Source organism: Exophiala xenobiotica (assembly GCF_000835505.1).
Source record: "Exophiala xenobiotica strain CBS 118157 unplaced genomic scaffold supercont1.2, whole genome shotgun sequence".
In the NCBI taxonomy this organism is placed as follows: Eukaryota; Fungi; Ascomycota; class Eurotiomycetes; order Chaetothyriales; family Herpotrichiellaceae; genus Exophiala; species Exophiala xenobiotica.
The window spans coordinates 323,437-342,960 of NW_013562493.1; the positions used below are offsets into that span (position 1 = coordinate 323,437).

General features: G+C 52.1%; 8 protein-coding genes across 8 annotated transcripts; 5 read left to right on the forward strand and 3 right to left on the reverse strand.

Annotated features, from left to right (window-relative positions):
- Window positions 1-319: 319 nt before the first annotated feature.
- Window positions 320-3,004, forward strand: PV05_02296 (uncharacterized protein; the record flags this gene model as incomplete). Its single annotated transcript, XM_013462864.1, has 1 exon — window positions 320-3,004. The coding sequence occupies one exon, from the start codon at window positions 320-322 to the stop codon at window positions 2,351-2,353; it is 2,034 nt and encodes a 677-aa protein (XP_013318318.1). The 3' UTR covers window positions 2,354-3,004.
- Window positions 2,805-3,536, reverse strand: PV05_02297 (uncharacterized protein; the record flags this gene model as incomplete). The annotated part of the gene is made up of 3 exons (XM_013462865.1): window positions 2,805-3,205; window positions 3,261-3,317; window positions 3,389-3,536. 3 exons carry the CDS (start codon window positions 3,534-3,536, stop codon window positions 2,805-2,807), a joined length of 606 nt encoding a protein of 201 aa, XP_013318319.1.
- A 1,155-nt stretch (window positions 3,537-4,691) lies between these two features.
- Window positions 4,692-6,442, forward strand: PV05_02298 (uncharacterized protein; the record flags this gene model as incomplete). The annotated part of the gene is made up of 2 exons (XM_013462866.1): window positions 4,692-5,577; window positions 5,634-6,442. 2 exons carry the CDS (start codon window positions 4,692-4,694, stop codon window positions 6,440-6,442), a joined length of 1,695 nt encoding a protein of 564 aa, XP_013318320.1.
- A 519-nt stretch (window positions 6,443-6,961) lies between these two features.
- PV05_02299 (uncharacterized protein) lies at window positions 6,962-7,486 on the forward strand (the record flags this gene model as incomplete). Its single annotated transcript, XM_013462867.1, has 1 exon — window positions 6,962-7,486. The coding sequence occupies one exon, from the start codon at window positions 6,962-6,964 to the stop codon at window positions 7,484-7,486; it is 525 nt and encodes a 174-aa protein (XP_013318321.1).
- Window positions 7,487-7,669: 183 nt separating this feature from the next.
- On the reverse strand, window positions 7,670-9,538 carry PV05_02300 (uncharacterized protein; the record flags this gene model as incomplete). Its single annotated transcript, XM_013462868.1, has 4 exons — window positions 9,293-9,538; window positions 9,022-9,237; window positions 8,943-8,966; window positions 7,670-8,896 (listed from the first exon to the last, which is right to left on the reverse strand). The coding sequence occupies exons 1-4, from the start codon at window positions 9,428-9,430 to the stop codon at window positions 7,670-7,672; spliced, it is 1,605 nt and encodes a 534-aa protein (XP_013318322.1). The 5' UTR covers window positions 9,431-9,538.
- A 443-nt stretch (window positions 9,539-9,981) lies between these two features.
- On the forward strand, window positions 9,982-12,276 carry PV05_02301 (uncharacterized protein; the record flags this gene model as incomplete). Its single annotated transcript, XM_013462869.1, has 4 exons — window positions 9,982-10,969; window positions 11,019-11,388; window positions 11,447-11,751; window positions 11,837-12,276. The coding sequence occupies 4 exons, from the start codon at window positions 9,982-9,984 to the stop codon at window positions 12,274-12,276; spliced, it is 2,103 nt and encodes a 700-aa protein (XP_013318323.1).
- An 839-nt stretch (window positions 12,277-13,115) lies between these two features.
- On the forward strand, window positions 13,116-14,534 carry PV05_02302 (uncharacterized protein; the record flags this gene model as incomplete). The annotated part of the gene is made up of 1 exon (XM_013462870.1): window positions 13,116-14,534. The coding sequence occupies one exon, from the start codon at window positions 13,116-13,118 to the stop codon at window positions 14,430-14,432; it is 1,317 nt and encodes a 438-aa protein (XP_013318324.1). The 3' UTR covers window positions 14,433-14,534.
- Window positions 14,535-18,378: 3,844 nt separating this feature from the next.
- Window positions 18,379-18,624, reverse strand: PV05_02303 (uncharacterized protein; the record flags this gene model as incomplete). The annotated part of the gene is made up of 1 exon (XM_013462871.1): window positions 18,379-18,624. The coding sequence occupies one exon, from the start codon at window positions 18,622-18,624 to the stop codon at window positions 18,379-18,381; it is 246 nt and encodes an 81-aa protein (XP_013318325.1).
- Between the last annotated feature and the right edge of the window lie 900 nt (window positions 18,625-19,524).

The window sequence follows — 19,524 nt, forward strand, 5'->3', positions numbered from 1 at the left end:
TGTACGGAGTACGCATTGAAAGCAGGTAAGTGCTTGGGGACGGGGCCATCGCCCTGCACGCTTCACTTCACACCCTTATGAGCGATTTCTCTATTTCTGCCTCTCGTTTCTTGCCAAAAGCCTCTGTTCATGTCTTTCTCAGCGGTGCTCGAGCTCCAGAACCAATATCAATATTCTGGATGCTTGCTATATTTTTATATTCTCGAAATCTCGGTAGACTCGACGTATCCCTCCCCGAGACGACTTGGCAGTGCGGCAAGCGAGCGAGATCTCGAGATTGAGCAAGTTAAGACTCGGTTGAGCACGTTTCTTGCTCAACATGGAACGCCCAAGATGCTTGGGCGAGAGCTTGACCAACAGTGTTACGACTGCTTTGTTATCTCCTTCCTTCGAGTCTTGTCCGCCTGTCACTCCACGGATCGTTCGCACTCCGAGAATTCCATATAATCGCGACTCAACATCGACCTCGACTTCGACGTACGCTGAACGTCGGCCCTCTGCAGAGGAGGAAGACATCTGTCCCATCCTTCCGTCAGGTATTACCTTTTCTCTATCTTCCAAAGCCGCCTCATTCTCTCAGCATGGCCGGTTCAAGAAGGAAAGGCTCTCGAGGCCCCCTAACCTCAGGGCCGAGTCTTTACACTTGTCGTCGATGTGCCGGGCTCAGGATGGAGACAGCTTCCTTCCCAGAAGTGCTTTATCAATAACCCCAAGCTTGATTGGGCAATCAAGACATGTTACCCAGGAAAATCACCTTACGACCTTCTCCGCCATCAACCTCATTCTGGGCAAGACGATCGGGGTTGGAGTATACTCAGTGCCGTCCTCAATATTCTCGGAAGTCGGATCCGTTGGAATGACTCTCCTCGTCTGGGTCGTCGGAGCTATCATCTCCTTCTGTGGAATGTCTGTTTACCTCGACCTAGGCACGGCTATTCCTCGATCGGGCGGCGAGAGGGTCTACCTTGAGCGAATCTTCCGCCGACCTCAAATGCTTGCCACGTGCATGTTCATGGCGTATGTTGTTCTGTTGGGCTTCAGTACGCCAAATTGTATCATCCTCGGCAACTACGCAGTGTCAGCACTGGGCATTCAACCCAATATCTGGAACGTACGGGGTGTTGCGGTCTCCGTCATCTCGCTGGCATGTTTCATTCACGCACGATCACCAGCGATGGGCCTTGGTATCATCAACGTGCTAGGCGTGGCGAAGATGCTGATCCTGGCAGCCGTTATCCTCAGCGGTCTTGCCAGTGTTGGTCGGGTCTTCCCAGTCACGGACCCTTCCGCCATCACTTCCATCGCCCAGGAAAACTTCACTTCAATTTGGGCCGGCACGAGCTCCAAACCATACAACTACGCTACAGCTCTACTGCAGGTGTTGTACTGCTTCCGTGGCTACAACACGGCAAACCAGGTCATCTCCGAAGTACGAAATCCAATATCAACGATCAAACTCGCAGGCCCCATCGCTCTCACCCTCGCATCGATAGGATATATCCTGGCCAATGTCGCCTACTTCTGTGCAGTCGAGAAGGACGACTTTCGCTCTTCAGGCGTCGTCGTTGCCAGCCACTTCCTCCGTAACATCTTCGGTCCGTTCTGGGGCGAGAGAATCCTCCCTTGTTTCATCATCGTCTCAGCATTTGGAAACATTGCAGCCACGTCTTTCGCCCAAGCTCGAGTGAACCAAGAGCTTGGCTCGCAAGGTCTCCTTCCATTCTCAAGATTCTGGCGCAGCAAGACCGCTACCGGGGCTCCTGGCCCTGGACTCTTCCTGCATTGGCTCGTCAGTGTTCTCGTCATTATCCTACCACCTCCAGGAGAGATATACACTTTTCTTGTTGAGATCGGCGGCTACCCAGTCTCCGTGCTCTCTGTGGCAGTTGCTGGCGGGCTGTTATACCTGCAGTCATCCCCACGAGAGCGATGGCAGAGCCCTTGTCCTGCACGACGGCTGCACACGATCATCTTTCTGGCCAGCAATTCCCTCCTGCTCATATTCCCATGGATCAACCCAGGCGAGAAGCAAGGCAACAAGAGCTTCGCATATTATGCGTACCCTGCGACGGCGCTTGGCATCCTCGGTCTTGGTGCTGTATACTGGATATTTTGGAGGATCACCAAGGTCGAGATCATGCCTGCGGGGACGCCTTTGCTGAAGGATTGGGAATCTGCGAGGACTTCGGAATCGTCAAACGAAGGTAGCAATAGCCGTGGTGATACCTCTTTGGATCAGCAAGAGTCAGTGGGATGGCAGAAGTCCGATGGCTTGTTTATCGTGGAAGACGAAGTGGCGAGTGCCGTGGATGAGGACGACGCGCACATGCTGTCTGGCGAAGCAGAAGCCTAGCGTGTTGCGAGAGGAGGGATCATTGGAGACTGAAACCGAACATCCATAAGATGGCCTGTACATTACGAAAACCAAAAGCAAGCAAGCACGCATCACATAACGATTGTCAATATCAGAGTACAAAGTTGCCTTTCTAATACTGGTCATCATTCTGGGGAAAAATGCTATTGCAGCATTGGCTGTTTCAAGGTTCCTGCCCGACCAGTGTTCCCCGAAGCTGATCGATCCAATAACTCGAGGAATGCCCTGTGTCTTTGTTCTCGCATCGCCTGTACCTGAAAACAGAAACTACGCCGTATGCATGCCCTGCTCGCCAGGACCCTCCCGACAATGCTCATGTGAAGATTTACAAAGGGTTGAATGGCAGTCACCACTGTTCCCATACGGAAGGATCCCTATTGTGACATTGACCCTTAACGTCCGATGAAGCAAAATTCCTATTGAGTACTATCTACAGCTTATTTTGCACAGAAGAGACCATCCTAATCCGTGGAGGAGCAGAGTTCTTTAGCGTGAGTGGAACGAGACTGCCATCCGCGGCTGTCATGTTCCACATCAATTTCCATAGACCGTCGGTGTCGGTGTCCTGCGCGAAGAACAGAGACTCCACATTCCCCGAAGAAGTCAACAACATTGCGACGTGCCCGTAGAAGAAAAAGCCCGAAGTCACGACAGCATCGGAAGATGTGTCAGCCACGAAGCTGACCTGGCCAGTTGAGCCTGTTGCTGGTACGGCGAAGATCTGTGAGCTCCAACTGGCGTTGGAAGACAGCGTGGTGTTGGGGTTCGCGATGAGTGTGGTGTTGGAGGAAGACTTTGTGACTATATTTAGAAAAAGCTGGATGTTAGGAACTGTTCGTTTTCGTTCTCAGGTTGCCCTTGTAGGGCTTGACTTTTTGGGGCTCACAATATGGGCTTTGGAACGAGGAATTCAAGGAGGAATCGTTTCCAATGTAGGCGAGACCTGCCGAAAATAGTCAGCGGAGTTCGTGTGAATTCCCGCTAGACAGAGTAGATTTATAAGGAGTAACTTACCGTTCGAGTATAGAATTGGGAGACCCCCAATATTGTTTCCGTATGCGTACAGAGAAAATGTATCGTTGGATGATAGTCGGCGTGTCAGTGGTGATGCAGCCGCAAGCAGGCCCTGAGACAGGAAACTGATTTCAAGTAGTCGACGCATTCTGTTTGCAAGGAGGGAATGAATGACAGCCAATTGATATCAGCTCTTTGGAGAGGAGTGTAAGACGGTTCAGGTACCGTGATGAGGGACCAGGGACGCAAAGGGGTTGATGTGATTTATATAAGACTAAGGCGAGGGCAGAGAGATCTTTATTACCTGTGTTCGAGACCAAGCAAAACTTCGCGCCTGGAATCAAGCCGGGGACACGGAGAGCCAACGTCATTCGAGTTCGCGACTTACGACGCAGAATTGTGAGTACAAGAGATGTTCATGATAGCATTTGGGGGAAAAAGCCTTGTAGCCTCAGGTCAAGGCTCCAAGACAAGGGGCAGTGCCGCAACTCGGACGACGCGCGCTCCGAAGCTCTCGCAATAGTATGGTTCTGGTCAGAAGGAGACACCTGAAGCCGCTGGAGAAAGTAGAGGTAGAACAGACTCGGAAGGTACAGTGAGGGTAGGCCCGCGTCATCTAGACGCTTGGCTCGTGTGATATACGGAGGAGCCCCGAGATGATGGCTACGTATGCTGTATTATAGTACGCAGCCTCGTCGACAGCAGAAAGAAGGTCAGGGTGATTCTGCATAGGCGAAATGAAGGACGCAGGGAACAGTCGTCGCCACCAGCCAATGAGAAGGCGGTATATGGGGTCATTCACGTGCATCACCCCCTTTTGGGACGTTGGCTGGATTTTCTCTCCATGACCCATCCTTCAATTCTGCATATTCACTATGGGATTGCTGCGATTCGGGAAATGCATCCACCGTGAAGGACGCGCACACTTTTCAACCATCGTCTTTCCCCGCCCGGAGAAGAACCTAAATGGGTTGGCAATGTCTAAGAATGAGAGACTCGCAGTTTTGCTAAATCGAAACGAACTCTAGCAGACGTTGGCGGCAAGGCTGTCGAATACGTTGTACATCAGGAGTGCAGCGCATACGTCGCCGTCGAGACAGACTGACTCAACTGACTCGACTCCTTCTCAAACGTTGTCTAGCCTCAATAACGAAGCATGGCGAGGACGAGCTGGCAAATATAAGAGCTCACGTCCCTCTCGCACAGGTAGGTATGATTTTCCATTCTCTTCATCCAGTCTTTCAAGCTCTTTGCTTTTCATATTAAGTCGTTTCGTTCTCTTCAATTTACAGAAACCGCTCAAATGAGACCAATCTTTCTGCTTGCGGCGACCACATTCGCTGCCGCGACTCCTTTGTTGAAGAATGAGAAGGGTTCTGCTTGTACCGGAAATACTGCTGATGATCGAACCACCTGGTGCGACTACAGCATCGACACTGACTACACCACCGAGGTCCCGGATACTGGCGTCACACGGGAGTACTGGTTTGAGTTGACCGATGTGACCGTTGCTCCCGATGGATATTCCAGGCCGGCGGTCGCCATCAATGGCTCGATCCCAGGACCGACCATTATTGCCGACTGGGGCGATACCGTTGTTGTGCACGTAACCAATTCCCTCACAACCAGCGAGAATGGCACAAGCATTCATTTTCATGGTATCCGCCAGAACTATACCAACCAGAACGACGGCGTGGTATCAATCACCCAGTGTCCGACCGCACCTGGAGACTCCATCACCTACACATGGAGGGCAGTCCAGTATGGGTCGTCATGGTATCATTCGCATATCGGGCTACAAGCTTGGGAAGGGCTGGCTGGCGGGATTATTATCAATGGACCCGCGAGTGCCAACTATGACACTGATTTGGGAACTCTCTTTCTCAGCGACTGGTGTCATCACACGGCAGATGAATTGTACACAGCCTCGCAGACTACTGGACCCCCAACCCTGGATAACGGTCTGATCAACGGCACCAACGTCTATGGCGACGACGATTCCGACACTCAGACAGGGACTCGGTTCAACACATCCTTCACCGCCGGGACGTCGTACAGGCTCCGTCTCATCAACGGTGCAATCGACACCATGTTCAAGTTCTCTATCGACAATCATACCCTTACTGTCATCAGCGCAGACTTTGTTCCGATCGAGCCGTATGATACCACGGTACTGAGTATCGGCATGGGTATGTTTTACGTTGAGCTGAATCAAAGTGCCTGTATTTTAACCTTTCCTCTACAGGCCAAAGATACGACGTGATTGTCACCGCCGACCAGGCCGACGTTGCAGACAGTTTTTGGATGCGCGCCATCCCGCAGGTGGCCTGTTCCGACAACGAGAGTACCGACAACATCAAGGGGATCGTGTACTACGGCGATTCGACAACCACGCCCACAACGACCGGATACAGTTACATGGACAGTTGCACAGACGAAGACGCGGCCAACCTGGTCCCCATGATTTCCAAGACGGTCGACACATCCTTCTGGGACAATGATGAGGCGGTCACCCTGGGCAGAAACACCGACAACCTCTTCCGCTGGTACATGACCGGCACGTCAATGGTCGTGGAATGGGACGACCCAACCCTTCTACAAGTCTACAACAACGCCACGAGTTTTTCCAACACGAGCGGCGTTGTCGAATTACCGACCGCGAATGAGTGGGCGTACATCATCATCGAAACCACACTGCCCGTTCCTCATCCGATTCATCTGCACGGGCACGACTTCTTCGTTCTGGCACAGCGCACGGGCACCTACGACGCCGATTCCACGACGTTGAATTTGGAAAACCCTCCCAGGCGCGACACCGCCATGCTGCCTGGCTCGGGCTATCTGGTGGTTGCGTTTGAGACGGATAATCCCGGTGTTTGGCTCATGCACTGCCACATTGGATGGCATACTTCGGAAGGTTTTGCCATCCAGCTCCTGGAGCGGTACGACGAAGTTCGAGACTTGGTGGATTATGACTTGATGGAGTCGACATGTAGCGCTTGGGACGCGTATGCGGCAGAGACTGCTGTTGTGTCTGACGATTCCGGTGTTTGAAGAGATGTCGAGCCCATCCGGCGCGTTGAATCATGCATTCGCTTGGAGTTTACTCGTGTGTGTGTCTTGCCTTTTCGGCCAACGATTGTACTAGTATTGACAATGTAATGTTTCTTCAGCCTATTATTACCGACCCCAACTACGTAGTACATAGTACTACACCGACAGTCATCAATTTCCCAGGTAGGCATTAAGCATAGATATGAATTACAAGAGATAAAGACCTGATGGACCGTACTATGTAGTTTTTTCGGAGCCCTTCTCAGCATACCAACAGGCTGACATAATCAACAAAGTACCACTTAAAGGTCCAATACTACCGAGCACTTGATGCTTACCATCACCACTTATCAATATAAATCCCCGTTAACGCATCTAGCGAATATCCTCTAACATTCAAGTCAAGATATCATCATCTCGCTCCTTCATCACGACCTCATAGTCACCTATTACACTCCGTATATCAAAAGCAACAACAACAACAACAACACCAAACAGCCCGCGCTAATTATCACAACTATGCGTTCAGCTTCAGCTTCAGCTTCAGCTTCGGCCTCCCCGGCACCGTCAGCCTCCCCCATCCCATCGTTCTACCGGATCTTCTTCCACACCATCGACCCATTCATCGCACTCGCCGGTGTGCTCGCCAACATCTTCGCACCGGCTGCGATCCTCAAATCGTACACTCCACGCGCCACTGTGCCCGCGTCCACAGAAACCACCGTCCTCCTCCGCAGCAGCGCGGGTTACCTCCTGTCCACCATGTTCCTGCAGACCGTGCTCTTGCGCCTGAGACCGTCGGACCGCACAGTCTGGCGCTGTCTGCAGATCAGCATTCTCATCCAGGACGTGGCCATCCTTGCATCGCTGACTATGGCATTGGCAGTGGAGCACCGACTTGATTCGACTTTGAAGCTCGTGAGGCCTGAGGAGTGGTCCAATTTTGCCGTCTTGGCGGCCGTCGGGCTTATCAGGTCTGCGTTTATTCTTGGTGTGGGAATGGATCAGGATGGGCACGGAAATGAGAAGGGAAAGAAGGTGTAAGCGCGTTTTCAATATGATTCACGCAGGCCATGACCAGAACTTATCGCGGAATCCCGAGGAGTAGAGATGAGACGTTGTTTTCGATTTAGAATCAACATGTGCTGACATATTGGGCCAAATGTCTGCTCTGCAACCAGCCTTCTCGGTTCTCTGACACCCACATAACTACAGTGTTTCTAAAACTTAACGCCCTCCTGGAGTCTTCAGCCATTGCTTCGTCTCTGGATCCAAGACCTCCCTCTCCGCCTCCAGCCACTCCTTCTCCACCAAGTCGGCTCTAGCTTGTGAGCGCGGCTTGATGCTGGCTTGAAACGGCTCCGGCATGCACACAAACCCTTGCGTCAACCGATCTGGATCGGGCAATATGTCCTTCCCCGCCGCGTCTTTCGCAGGTTTGATATCAAACGCCCACAGGATACGAGACATGCCCAAGAACAAACTGCGTTCGGCGACATGGATACCGGGGCAGATGCGACGACCGGCACCAAACGTGAATTGGTCGCGCTTCGTACCGTCAGGGTTGGTGGCCGAGTCTGACAAACTTTGCTGATCGTTCGCGTAGCGAGAAGGCTCGAACGTCCGGGGATCCGGATGGCGCTTAGGATCCATGTGGATAGCCCAGACGTTGTTCATGATTCCAGCACCCTTAGGGATGCGATAACCCATATACTCATCGTCCTTGTTAACTGCATGAGGGACCGCACCGAGAATTGTCGTTGGCATCCATCGGAGAGTCTCCTTGGCACAAGCACGAATGTACTGCAGGTCCGGCTCATCTTCCATTGTCGGCAAGCGATCACCCACAACTCTGTCGATTTCCGCTTGAGCTTTCCGCTGGACTTCTGGATACAACAGCATGGCCAGGACGAAACCATACAACGTGCTGGACGTCGTGTCAGAGCCGGCTTCGAGGAGCGTGCCGGAAATATAGGCGGCTTGGTCGTCGCTAAAGCCGTCGCTCTTCTGAGCCTCGGCCATGCCAACGCAGAAGCATGGTTTGATCGTGCCCTCTCGGATCGCTGCTTTAGCATTGAGCCAGTGGTCGAGATACAATGCCTTCTCATGACGATGCAACTCCTTTGCCTTGCGTTGAGTAGGTACGAGAAAATCCGGCAGCCATCTAAGGATGGGAAAGAAATCGATGAGCGCCGCTGTGCCCGTCTGATTGATGGCGGCAAATTCAGCGAATCCTTCGAAGAGCTGCATCATCTTTGGATCTTCGTATGTCGGTGTTCGCCATCCAAAAACCATAGTAGTCGTCAACGCATTGGAGTAGCGTCGGATGTGCTTGAGGAAGTCGTTCGGTTGATGCAGAAGTTGATACAGCATTTGCTTGTTCTCCAGTACTTGGTAGGGAACATATGATTTGGCTGCTTGGATGTTGAGCAGGCCGTGAACCATTTTACGATACTGCCATCGTTAGTCTGGTATGGCATGATATCACCGAGGAGCTTACTGTTCTCCATCGAGGTCCATATCCCTGAACTCGGAGGTCAGCAAAGATCATGCACGGACGGGTAGTCAAGACTACTGACCATCATCAACAGCCGAAGGTCTCCGCTGCACAATGTTTGCCCGATGTACATCTCTTGCCTATCAGAGTACGAGCCACTCCGTCGGTCTAGCAGTTCCTTGACTGCTTCATCGCTTGACAAGACGATGAGTGTCTTTGTGCCGAGAATCAAGCTGTACACTGGTCCGTACTCACGAGCCCATTGCTCGAATTGCAGATGGGCATCTTTCGTGGGCATCTGAAGATAAATTCATTAGCTAGGTGATTGACGTATCTATGCCTGATTGACCTGCCAGATGAATGTTCCCAAGAATGGGCAGCGTTGGTGGACCAGGAGGATAGTCTTTCGGTCGTCGTCCAGTGGTGAGTAGCAGGTAGACGAAATATCCCACCAACGTCGTTAAGCCTAGAATGATATGTGGTGGCAGCATTTTGTACGGAGTCAACTTTCTTTTGAGGACTGAAAACGGCCAAAGCCAGAGCAGAGAGAGTTTCGCAAAATCCGTCCGTGGCCCAGCGTACTTGTAGACGACATTCTGAGCGTATCTGACCTGGTGTTTGACTTGAGGTGGATATGTACTTATCCTAGATCTCCTGTTTGTTCCAAGCATCCACTTGGTTCTCCCACATCCCGCGTCCGACCTTCACGGATGATGCAGGCTGGTCGACGGTCAGAGCCAATCAGCGCCGCTTTCTTGCCACTGTCGGGGGGTTAGGCAGGTGGGCATGGACGTGCATGGACAATTGCGGAGAGTCCCAACTGTGGGCAGCACCCGGGACACAACCCGGGACATCGGGTCGGCATCGAAGAAGCTCGGCGCACCCCAGATTTCTTCTGCCCAGGATTTCCCTTCCGAACAAGCGAATGGAATGCGGGGAGTTTCTCATCCTTCGAGGCAAGAATTAATTGAACATGCCATCAATCACCGGACCAGTAGACCAATAGGCCAGTAATCATGTCGGCACGATGACTGACTCCTGGATGTTACACCGATGTCCCCTTTGTTCGAGATCATACAAACGCCCGGAACACCTTAGGCGTCATTTTGTTTCGCACAGATCAGTTCGACCGTACAAATGCCATTTTTGCGACAGCGCTTTCCAAAGATCAGATGTGCTCAAGAGGCACTTGAAGTCATGCCGAGATGCTTCGACCAAGGCAACCAGGATACAGAGAACTGGAACAACAAGGCACACAAACCAAACTTCTGGTACCAGTGGCGGTTTGGCGTTCGGGGAGCAGGCCGACTCCATTCCACCTCTTGATGATCTGCCTCTGCCTAGTGGAATTTGTCTGGGAAGTGACATCCCATCGGACCTTGTAAATGAGAGCTGGACCTCTGGACAGAACGGAGATTCCATTTTCCCAGAATTCCTCTCCGACGTGCCATGGTCGGATATTCTGAGTCTAGAGGCAGGGTATCAGGGATTTACACCAGAGTCCAAGGAGGAGAGAGCTCCTCATTTCCGATTCCTTGATGATTTTACCAAATACTCTGGCTTCGTCCAGTCCTTCGATTGCGGTACATTTGCTCAGCGGCGCCAGGTTATGTCGGAACATTTGCAATGTCCGGAGGTGGCACTTGACGCCATAACCGCAACCAATCTCTCAGATCTCCACGTTCCAGAATCGTGGGCATATGTGACCTTTGGAGAAACAACCGAGGCTGAATACTGCGTGGCTCAAATCGCCCGGCCATGGCTGTCAGATCCCCTCGCTGTCGTGACAAACGAGATCACGAATTTGATCAAAGAAGTCGTCATGGTAAAGGCGCGGAGCAGCATAGTGACCCTCACTTGGTCTGCTCTCTTGCAGAACATGAGCTTGCAGTTTTTCTCGCCTCCACAGCTTCGCAAATACTTGGCGCTGTACTGGGCCATCTGGCATCCAAATGTCAATTTCGTCCACAAGCCCACATTTGACCCGTTGGCCTCGAAGGCGATTCTTGTTGCATCGATGGCCCTGATCGGTAAGATGATGTTTCTCGCAGATAATCCGGGTACTGATATATGAGTCAGGGGCGTGCGTCTCTCCCGACGAAAATGATCGTGACAATGCGAAGACATGGTTCAACTGCATCGAGGAGCTTGTCTTCACGGACGGTCACTTGCTCGATGACTCGGTCTTCACCATTGACTGCGGATCGGACATTGCCGGATCAGCGAAGCAGAAGATACAGGCTTTGCAGGCAGCTTATATGGTCTGTTTGTTTCAGAATTGGGAAGGCTCCGACCAGAGCAAGCGTCGCATTCGTCGGCACAGGTACAGCACTGTCATCAGTGTTGCAAGAGACATCAGCATCAACAAGGCAAGACATCGAGATTATACGCAGCATAGCATCCATGGTTTCAACTGGCGAGAATTCGTGCTCCGAGAAGAACTTATCAGGTCAGTATCTTTCGACCAAGCCGATGTAGCAAAGTTGCTAACTCATCATTCTTTCCAGAGTACTCATTTGGATCTTCCTCCTCGACACAGCGTTCGTCATCTTCAACAACCTTCCACCTAGGATGGTGATCAAAGAGATGAAGATGGACATGGCTTGCGCGGAGTCTTGTTTCCAAGCACCAACGTCTCACGAATGTTATGCACAGATACAGGCTGATAGGTGCCGCTTCCAAGGGTGTCAGAGGGCGAGAGAGCTCTGCTCAGCAGTAGAGACGTTGTGCCGAGACAGTGACAAGGTCCAGCACGAGCACCTGGTCGCACTTGCCGATCAAGGGCCTCTGAACCTGTTTGCAATGACATCTGGTAAGTCACCAACTGGTCACCCCATATGCATGCAAATGTCGCAGTTGGACGATGTTGGATCTTGTACTGAATAAGAGTCACACAGCTCTGCATTCCCTGATTTTCCACTATCAAAACTCCTTCGGCAGCCAGGGTCAGCTTGTTTTGGTCCGCAATGCCATCAAACACTGGAAGCAGACCTGGCAGATATATACTGCCCGATTTTCGCCCGACTTACGACATGCAACCGTAGAAATCGGAGAAGGCCTTGCTTGTAAGGACATGTGGAAGCGAATCGGCTTCGTGAGGCATGCTTCGGAATACTGGCTCCTGGCGAGCCTCATGCTGGACAAGATATCGGCGGCAACGAAGCCAAAGAGCCCCGAGTTTGTGTCGAGGGCTCTGACAGACCAAGCAAGTATCGTCATTGATCCTGGCGACACGGAAAGCTTCGAACCGGTGCTAGAGAGGTACGATGAGACGAGTATGCGCCAGGTGAACGAGCTTCTTGCCGATTTTCAAAAGATGTACATCGCTTTGGAGTGAGAAATCACAGAACGCGAACCAAAGTCGGAACGAAATGAAATGAGATTATATTCCTACCATGGTGCCGCCTTGTGTAACGCGATTTGAGAGTTCACAGTCTAAGAGAAGGTGGCCGATGACTAGGTTACTGCGACTTGAGCAGACGAGTCACATGTCACAGCCTCGTCGCAGCGTGTCGATTCCGCGGCAAGGCTGAACCGAGGTTTACCGTCCCGCTGTTAAGCGAGTTTCAGCACAGGGGCCCATCCTACCACATATACTATAGTATTATCCTAGACGTCGCCTTGAACGGGGGAACCTACTGCCCACAAATGATCCTTAGCTGCTGTTTGTCGTCGAATGGCACCCTGGCGCCAAATTACACGATTTACCCATGAGACTGTATGGTAGTAATTCACAGTCACCACGGAAGGCATTAAGCCTGCACCAATGATAGAGCAGACGTGGATGACAAACCTCTTATGTAATCACCGAAGCCCAAGACCAAGCTGCTTACCAGATTTCGGCGCCGACAGAATGCAGGCCATTAAGCGTTGCAACGACGTTGACACCAATTACACAGCTGATATTCTCGGACCCGACGATATTATATCGTTTTGGATCAAGATATCATGATGTAGGCAACGAGGTTTGTATATTTCATCGCTTCTCAACCCCAAAATATATAAAATGGACCCGAATCCTGGGTCGTCCATGTAGCTCCTACAATGTCACGCTTGATGACTCGGTTAGTGGTCTCGGAGCTACATTTGTCGATTCGACCACCAACTACGTAGTACTGCCCTGGGAGACGACTTGCACAGACCATAACACATTCATAGACACTGCTCGAGTCCAAAATGTCCAAACTGAAGGTCCTCGTGGTCGGCGCGTCCGTTGCAGGTCCGACGGCGGAATACTGGCTGGCCAAAGCCGGCGCAAGTGTCACCGTCATCGAGCGCTTCCCCGAACTCCGGCGCGGTGGACAGAACATCGACATCCGCACCTTTGGCGTCACGGTAATGCGGAGGATGCCGGGCATGGAAGCCGCCGTGCGGGCCAAAACCACGCAACTCGAAGGCCTCAGCTTCGTGCGCCCCGACGGTCGACCGTACGGGATCATCAGGCCCACTGGAAACCCAGACGAGCAGTCGCTCGTGTCAGAGTACGAGATCTTCCGCGACGATCTGACAAAGATCCTCTTCGACCTGACCAAGGACAATGAGAACATCAAGTACGTCTTCGGCGAGCAAGTGGCCTCGATACAGCAACATGAAAAGGGCGAGGAGGACGACGTCGGGTCTTCTGGGCCTGTCACGGTCGAATTCACAAACGGCTTGCCGACTTCCCAATACGATCTTGTCGTTGCCTGTGACGGCGCCACCTCACGGACTCGAGCGATTGGTCTGGGATGTGGCGTGCGAGACCATATCCACCCGACCAATTGCTGGGGGGCGCAGTTCTCCTTACAAAAGGACCTTCTCGAAGGAAGCTACGTCGGAAAAGCACACAGCGCTCCTGGAGGTCTCTTCGTCGCCATCGGACCCGATCCCTGGAGCGACGGCGGCAATCGAGGCACGCTGATGGCCATCAACCCGCGACCTGACAAGCGCGACAAGCGCGACAACGACGTGACTCTACAACCATTCCGCGAGGCACAAAAGCAAGGAGACGACGCGCTCAAACGGTATGTCGCCCGCCACTTCCGGGGCGCAGCGGGCTGGAAAACGGACGAGATCCTCCAGGAGATGATGAGGGCGCCCGACTTTTACGCCAGCGAGGTCGTGCAGGTGAAGACTGCGACATTGTCCAAGGGCCGTTTCGTCATGGTCGGGGATGCAGGCTACGCGCCGGGCTTCACGGGTGGCGGGACGACGCTCGCCATGACCGGCGCGTATGTTTTGGCGGGCGAGATGTGTAAACACCGGGGTGATCTTGCAGCAGGACTAGAGGGCTACGAAGAGCGAATGAGGCCCATCATCACCGATCTGCGGAAGGTGCCGCCCCTTGTCCCCACGGCCATGGCGCCGCAGACGGCTTGGGGGTTGTGGCTGCGCAACCATATCTTCGCTTTCATTGCTTGGTCGAGACTTCTGGAGTTTGCGCAGAAATACTTTGCGAGTGCGTTTGCTAGCAGGGATGAGAGCGCCCTCCCAGATTATGAATGGGTTGCTTGACCCCTGCATGGATGTATCTAACAGCGCGCCGCAGAGGTCAAGTACCTGCGTATCTTTCGGTCATCGTTGGTGCTGGCCTGAAGATGGAGGACCTGCGCGTGGAAACTCGAGGTCGCGAGATGGTAATGAATTTACTCAGCGCCTGGCGTTTGACGGCGTCGATGCGGAAGGGATTGGTTCTTGGCCCATGGTTGTATAATGCACATACTGTGAAGATCGGATGTCAAGAGATGCCAGACTAGCTCTTGTATATCCAATGTGATAAGAGGTATCTGTATCAGTGTGTACCGCGGTCGGTTCGTTAGTAATCGCTTAGCTAAGCAGTACCTGATGCTGTACTGTGCATCTGCAGTACTTGGTGAGGTAGATACAAGCGGCCAAGTCAAAGGTGCCAAATCGAGGGTCATGAGGCTACCATAGACAAGAAACCCTTCTGGCATGCCCAGAGTACTGCAAGACCACTATAGTAGTGTCTGGCAAAGTTGAAGATGACCTGTGGCTGTGTGGTAGTCCAGCAAGGCCGTCTTGACTAAATGCCTGCTTAACTAGTTAGGATTAACTCGGCTCAATGTCCCGGGCTGCAGGTTTTTGGGCGCTTTCTAATTCGACTTCAATTCAACCGACTTACAGAGTAACTTGGACTGACTTACTCCATTGTGAGGAATATCATCGCTGCTGCATCTCTGTCCCCAACCCGGGTACCAGGCCAGAACATACATGGTCCGACGATGATTGACATTGGTGATTTGCAGCTGAGACCCGGTGTGCTGTATCTGAGGAGAAATCACGCGACCCAGCCAGGACGATCGCAAGGCCAAAGGAACAGTCCATGGGCATGGCATACCTGAGACCAGATGAGTGCAGCTCATTACAAACACCTGGATCTGGCGACTCCTCAAAGGTGAGACCGCTTGGAGTTCAAGCCTATCCACTCCCTATTGTTCTGTCGCATATCGCCGCGGATGGCTCGTTTCCGTTCTGTAAACCGAATACTCTCGACTCCTGACTCGGGAAGGGCTTGCTGCCTCTCATCCAGCATCCCTGCGCTATTATAGCTGACCATCATCAGGCAGTGTAGTGCTCTGAAAGGTAGGTGTATCGCAGGGCGCAGCTTGATTGAGAATTCTTGACAACCAAAAAGATCTTCTACTTACAGTGACAGCAAAATTAGGCCGCATCGACAGTCAAGCGATGGCCAGATACTCGTATCACTTACCGCAACTGTATTGTGCTTCAAGGCAGCCACTTGCCATGCCTGCATAAGAACATCAGGTATATTGTACCTGGCAAGTCCACTTGGGGAGACAGTCTGAGGGCGTACTGTTAGGGAAATCGGCTCCAACCTCGCACCTATGTACGCAAGACCTCCATCGCTAAGACTGTCAGCAGGTAGCCTCAGCAGATTACACTGCAAGAGCATGGCAACACACATGAATCGAGCAGTGCTGAATGACCCAATGGCAGCATCTCCCTTCACTTTTGTTCCTCGCCTACCGACGTCATCCGAGAAGTCATCATCGATCGCGATGCAAAGATAAGATCGAAACGCTCACTGCAGGTCGTTGCCAGAATGGTAGGTTCGACGGCATTGGATGTGTGTGTTCCATTTGGAGATTGGAGAGGCCTAGTTGTGATTCGTACCGCAGCTTGATCGACAGCAAGGTCCTTGTGGGTGTGACAGCGTATGAGCTTCCGGCAGACAGGAAGAGAAGAAGAATGTGCGACCACACACTCCCAGAACTTGATGATGCTCTCATGATCGATGCTCATCTGTCGAGCACCGTATGTCTGCTCATGAGACACGGGAAGAGGCCCTGCAGGGTTCGTTGAAGGTCCTTTCAGGCTCCAGGGCCCGTTGTCAGGGTGTCAGGATTCCAAAGTTTCTGAGACGTGGGATGATCACTGAATCGAGATTCAATCGGTCTAGGCCTTTCTACAAGTATTGACATCCCCAGGTCGAGGATGTTGAAGTGAGATGCGACACGTGGTGAGTGAGGTGCTGGTTGAATACTCGTACTATCAGGGCCACAAAAAGGCATCGCTCTCGATCATGAGAACGACCTCCAGACCCATGGTGAAAGCCCCTGGGAAGTCTCGGTCTCCCAGCTTGAGCACCTCGGCTGCAGAATCCTATGGAGCATGAAGTTTGCCTTTTGGCAGCGAGCGAGAGTGTGCGATCGTCGGCTGATGATCCAACCAGGACGCCGATCACCAGCGCGACGGATCCCCCGATGACGCTCAAGGAAAAGGGAGGTTCGGCACAGGATGACGACCCTGCCACCTTGCTGGAGTCAGCCCCCGAGCTTTGCTGCATCGAGGAGTTGCCCGACGTCGATGACTGGTTAGTCGTAGGAGGTAGGTGCCTTCGTTTTCTGACAGGTCTACTCGTAGGTGGCAAAGCATTCTTGTTCCCAGGTGCCCCAGGCAATGGCATGGGGCACGCGATGTTTTCTTGTTGCCAATGACTACTCCTATGCTCGTAGAGACTTTCATGGCTACGTCGACTCGATGATATGGCTGGGTCCGCCATCTGTTCGAGGTCGATGAGCGGCGCGAAGCATTATTTTTTTGTCGAGTGACGGTGGCGATGCAGAGCACTGTGCACAGTACGAGTACTGTACAATGATGTCGGCAAGGGGGCGGTGGAGACTCTCGAAGGAATGACGCCTGGGGCCCAACCAGAGGCATTTGCCCATCACAGCCGAAAGGCCCCAGACCTTGCAGCCCTAGCCCGTTACTCGTAGGAAAAGCGCAGGGATGAGCCGTCGATGAGGGAACAACGTGAAACAACGCAGCTTGATTTGATGGCTCGGACGCACCAGGAAAACCGTTGGGTGAGACCTGAACCTTCGGCGGCCACAGCGGTTGGGCTCCGTCGCTCCAAATGAGGCGGCAGCGAGGCAGACGAGGGAGGGAAAGCTCGTCAGCGCCAGTCACTGTATTTTGCGACGTCACACCCTGCCGGGTGATTTTGGTTCCTCGTCGCACGAAGACGATGTTACTTATATCTAGGCAATCGAGATTACTCAGATTCTTCCCTTCAAAAATATGATATGGCAATTCCGGTCTATTGGTTGGACTGGCATCTTGTCATTGAAAAAGTCAGTTTTGCAATTCTTTTCTTCTCGACAGGTGTGTGATGAATACGAGTATGATATTATGATATTCCATCAGGGTTCACCCTCGCCACGTGAGACTGTTTGTCCCCCTGTCGACCTGTGGTCATCCAAAAAGGTGCTGTGTTGGTAGGCGAAGTGCTCAATCATTGGATGTCCGAGCGCAGCATGACGTGCTTTTGTGGAATCGTATGATGCAAGTGATCGACGAGGCTGCTTTTTCCCCAGGCGGCAGCGAACATGGGAGTCTTACTTTTTGATGGACCAAGTTCGGTATGATATGCAGAAGTACGGAGTATGGAGGGGAGAGAATTCAATCACTATTGAACCACGCCATTATTCCTTTCTCCATGGCTCGAATGTACCCACCTACCAGTTTTGAGAGCACATTGGTTGGAGAAATTGACACGAAGAGGACGACTTACGAGTATTGCGAGATAACATTTGTATGTATGGGACATGAAGACGCGTAGGAAAGGATTTGAGAGTGTAAAGATTTTGTGAAGTGTGGAAATATGAGGGAACTGATCAGTTCATTTTCACGGCAGATATCTCAAATATCTCTCTGACATAACAGTCATAACCACAATATGGTTTGCGACGCTAAAACATCGCTAAGATATAATACAAGAAATGAAAATACAAAATGTTGTTAACACCACAACTCCAAGCTAAGCTGATGCTATCCTCTGATCTGATCATGATAGAAATTGATCGAAAATTGGGTACCACAGCTGCCAGTCTAGCAATAGATCACACTGGATCGGCGTTTGAAAGACTCATCATAGTGCGCAAGACGCACGAACATGGCGGTGACGAGTTTTGACGGATCAAAAGGAAGATCGTGATGAATTGCTGCTGTGTGTACTGCTCTGTGAAAGACCGGCTTGAGCGTGAGCATCGACAGCGGACGTTGGAGGACTTCTGCGTCTGGCTGATCGCGTGACAGACTCCATTTGTTGTCTGGTGTGCATGTGCATCATTCGAGAATACGAAGACATGGCCGCAACCGGGTCAGCATCGTAGTTGAGAGGCTCCGCGGGAGGAGTGGTGAGATATTCCACAGATGAAGGCATGTTGATGGATGTTTTGTGTTGTCTTGTGAGTAGACGGACTGAAGAGGCCGAAGAGAGATGTTTCGTTGGACGAACTTGTGCTTGTGCTTGTCGAATGCTGTTGGATGGAGGAATGGAATTCGAGGTTGGACTTCAACAGAATATATAATGTGTCGAACGCTAATGCACACCAAGGCTGAGAGAAATGTTATCAGTGTTCGCGCTATGGGGGCGGGATGGGTATGACCACACTGTGGAGGCAAACGGCCAATAGCCTAGGGGACGGTGGCGTCTGCAAGTGAGTTCGCGAGCGTGAGTAGACGCGGAGGTGTATGCAGGTTGCCGTCAGTCGTGACCACTGAAAGGCCATCGAGGGAACCTAGACTGGACGCTCTGCCGATCAGACGGCATGAAGTTGGCATTCGATCCCAGCGCAACTCTCGATTTCCAAGGACAGTGAGAAAATCGAACAAATAAGATGGCGCATGAGACCGCATCAAGGTGGAGAATGACCCTGCCGATCGGGCATCCAAGGGTCTTTGATGGCCAAGGGGGCCATGCAGAGTGATCGCATCTCGCATTCGACAAAGAGGAGGCTCGTGGAGGCTCTAGACTCTAACGATTTCTTGTCAAAATGGAGATTCATCGACACCGTTGAGGGCTCCTGCCACCAGCACCCAATCTGTGTGATAAGCGTATTGAGATTTGCATCTCCAAATGATCAACTGTGGGAGGAGCGTTTCATGTCCGTGGTCTCGGTCTCGATCTCGATACCAAGGGCAAAAGAGCGTGTCTGGACTCTGGCCCCAGCATCGTGATTCGCAAACCTCGATGCACACCAGGTGTAAGCAGGTCGCGGCAGGTGTCGGTCTTTCAGTGTCTGCATCGTTTGACGTCGATCGTTACCCTGGCCGCGGAAAT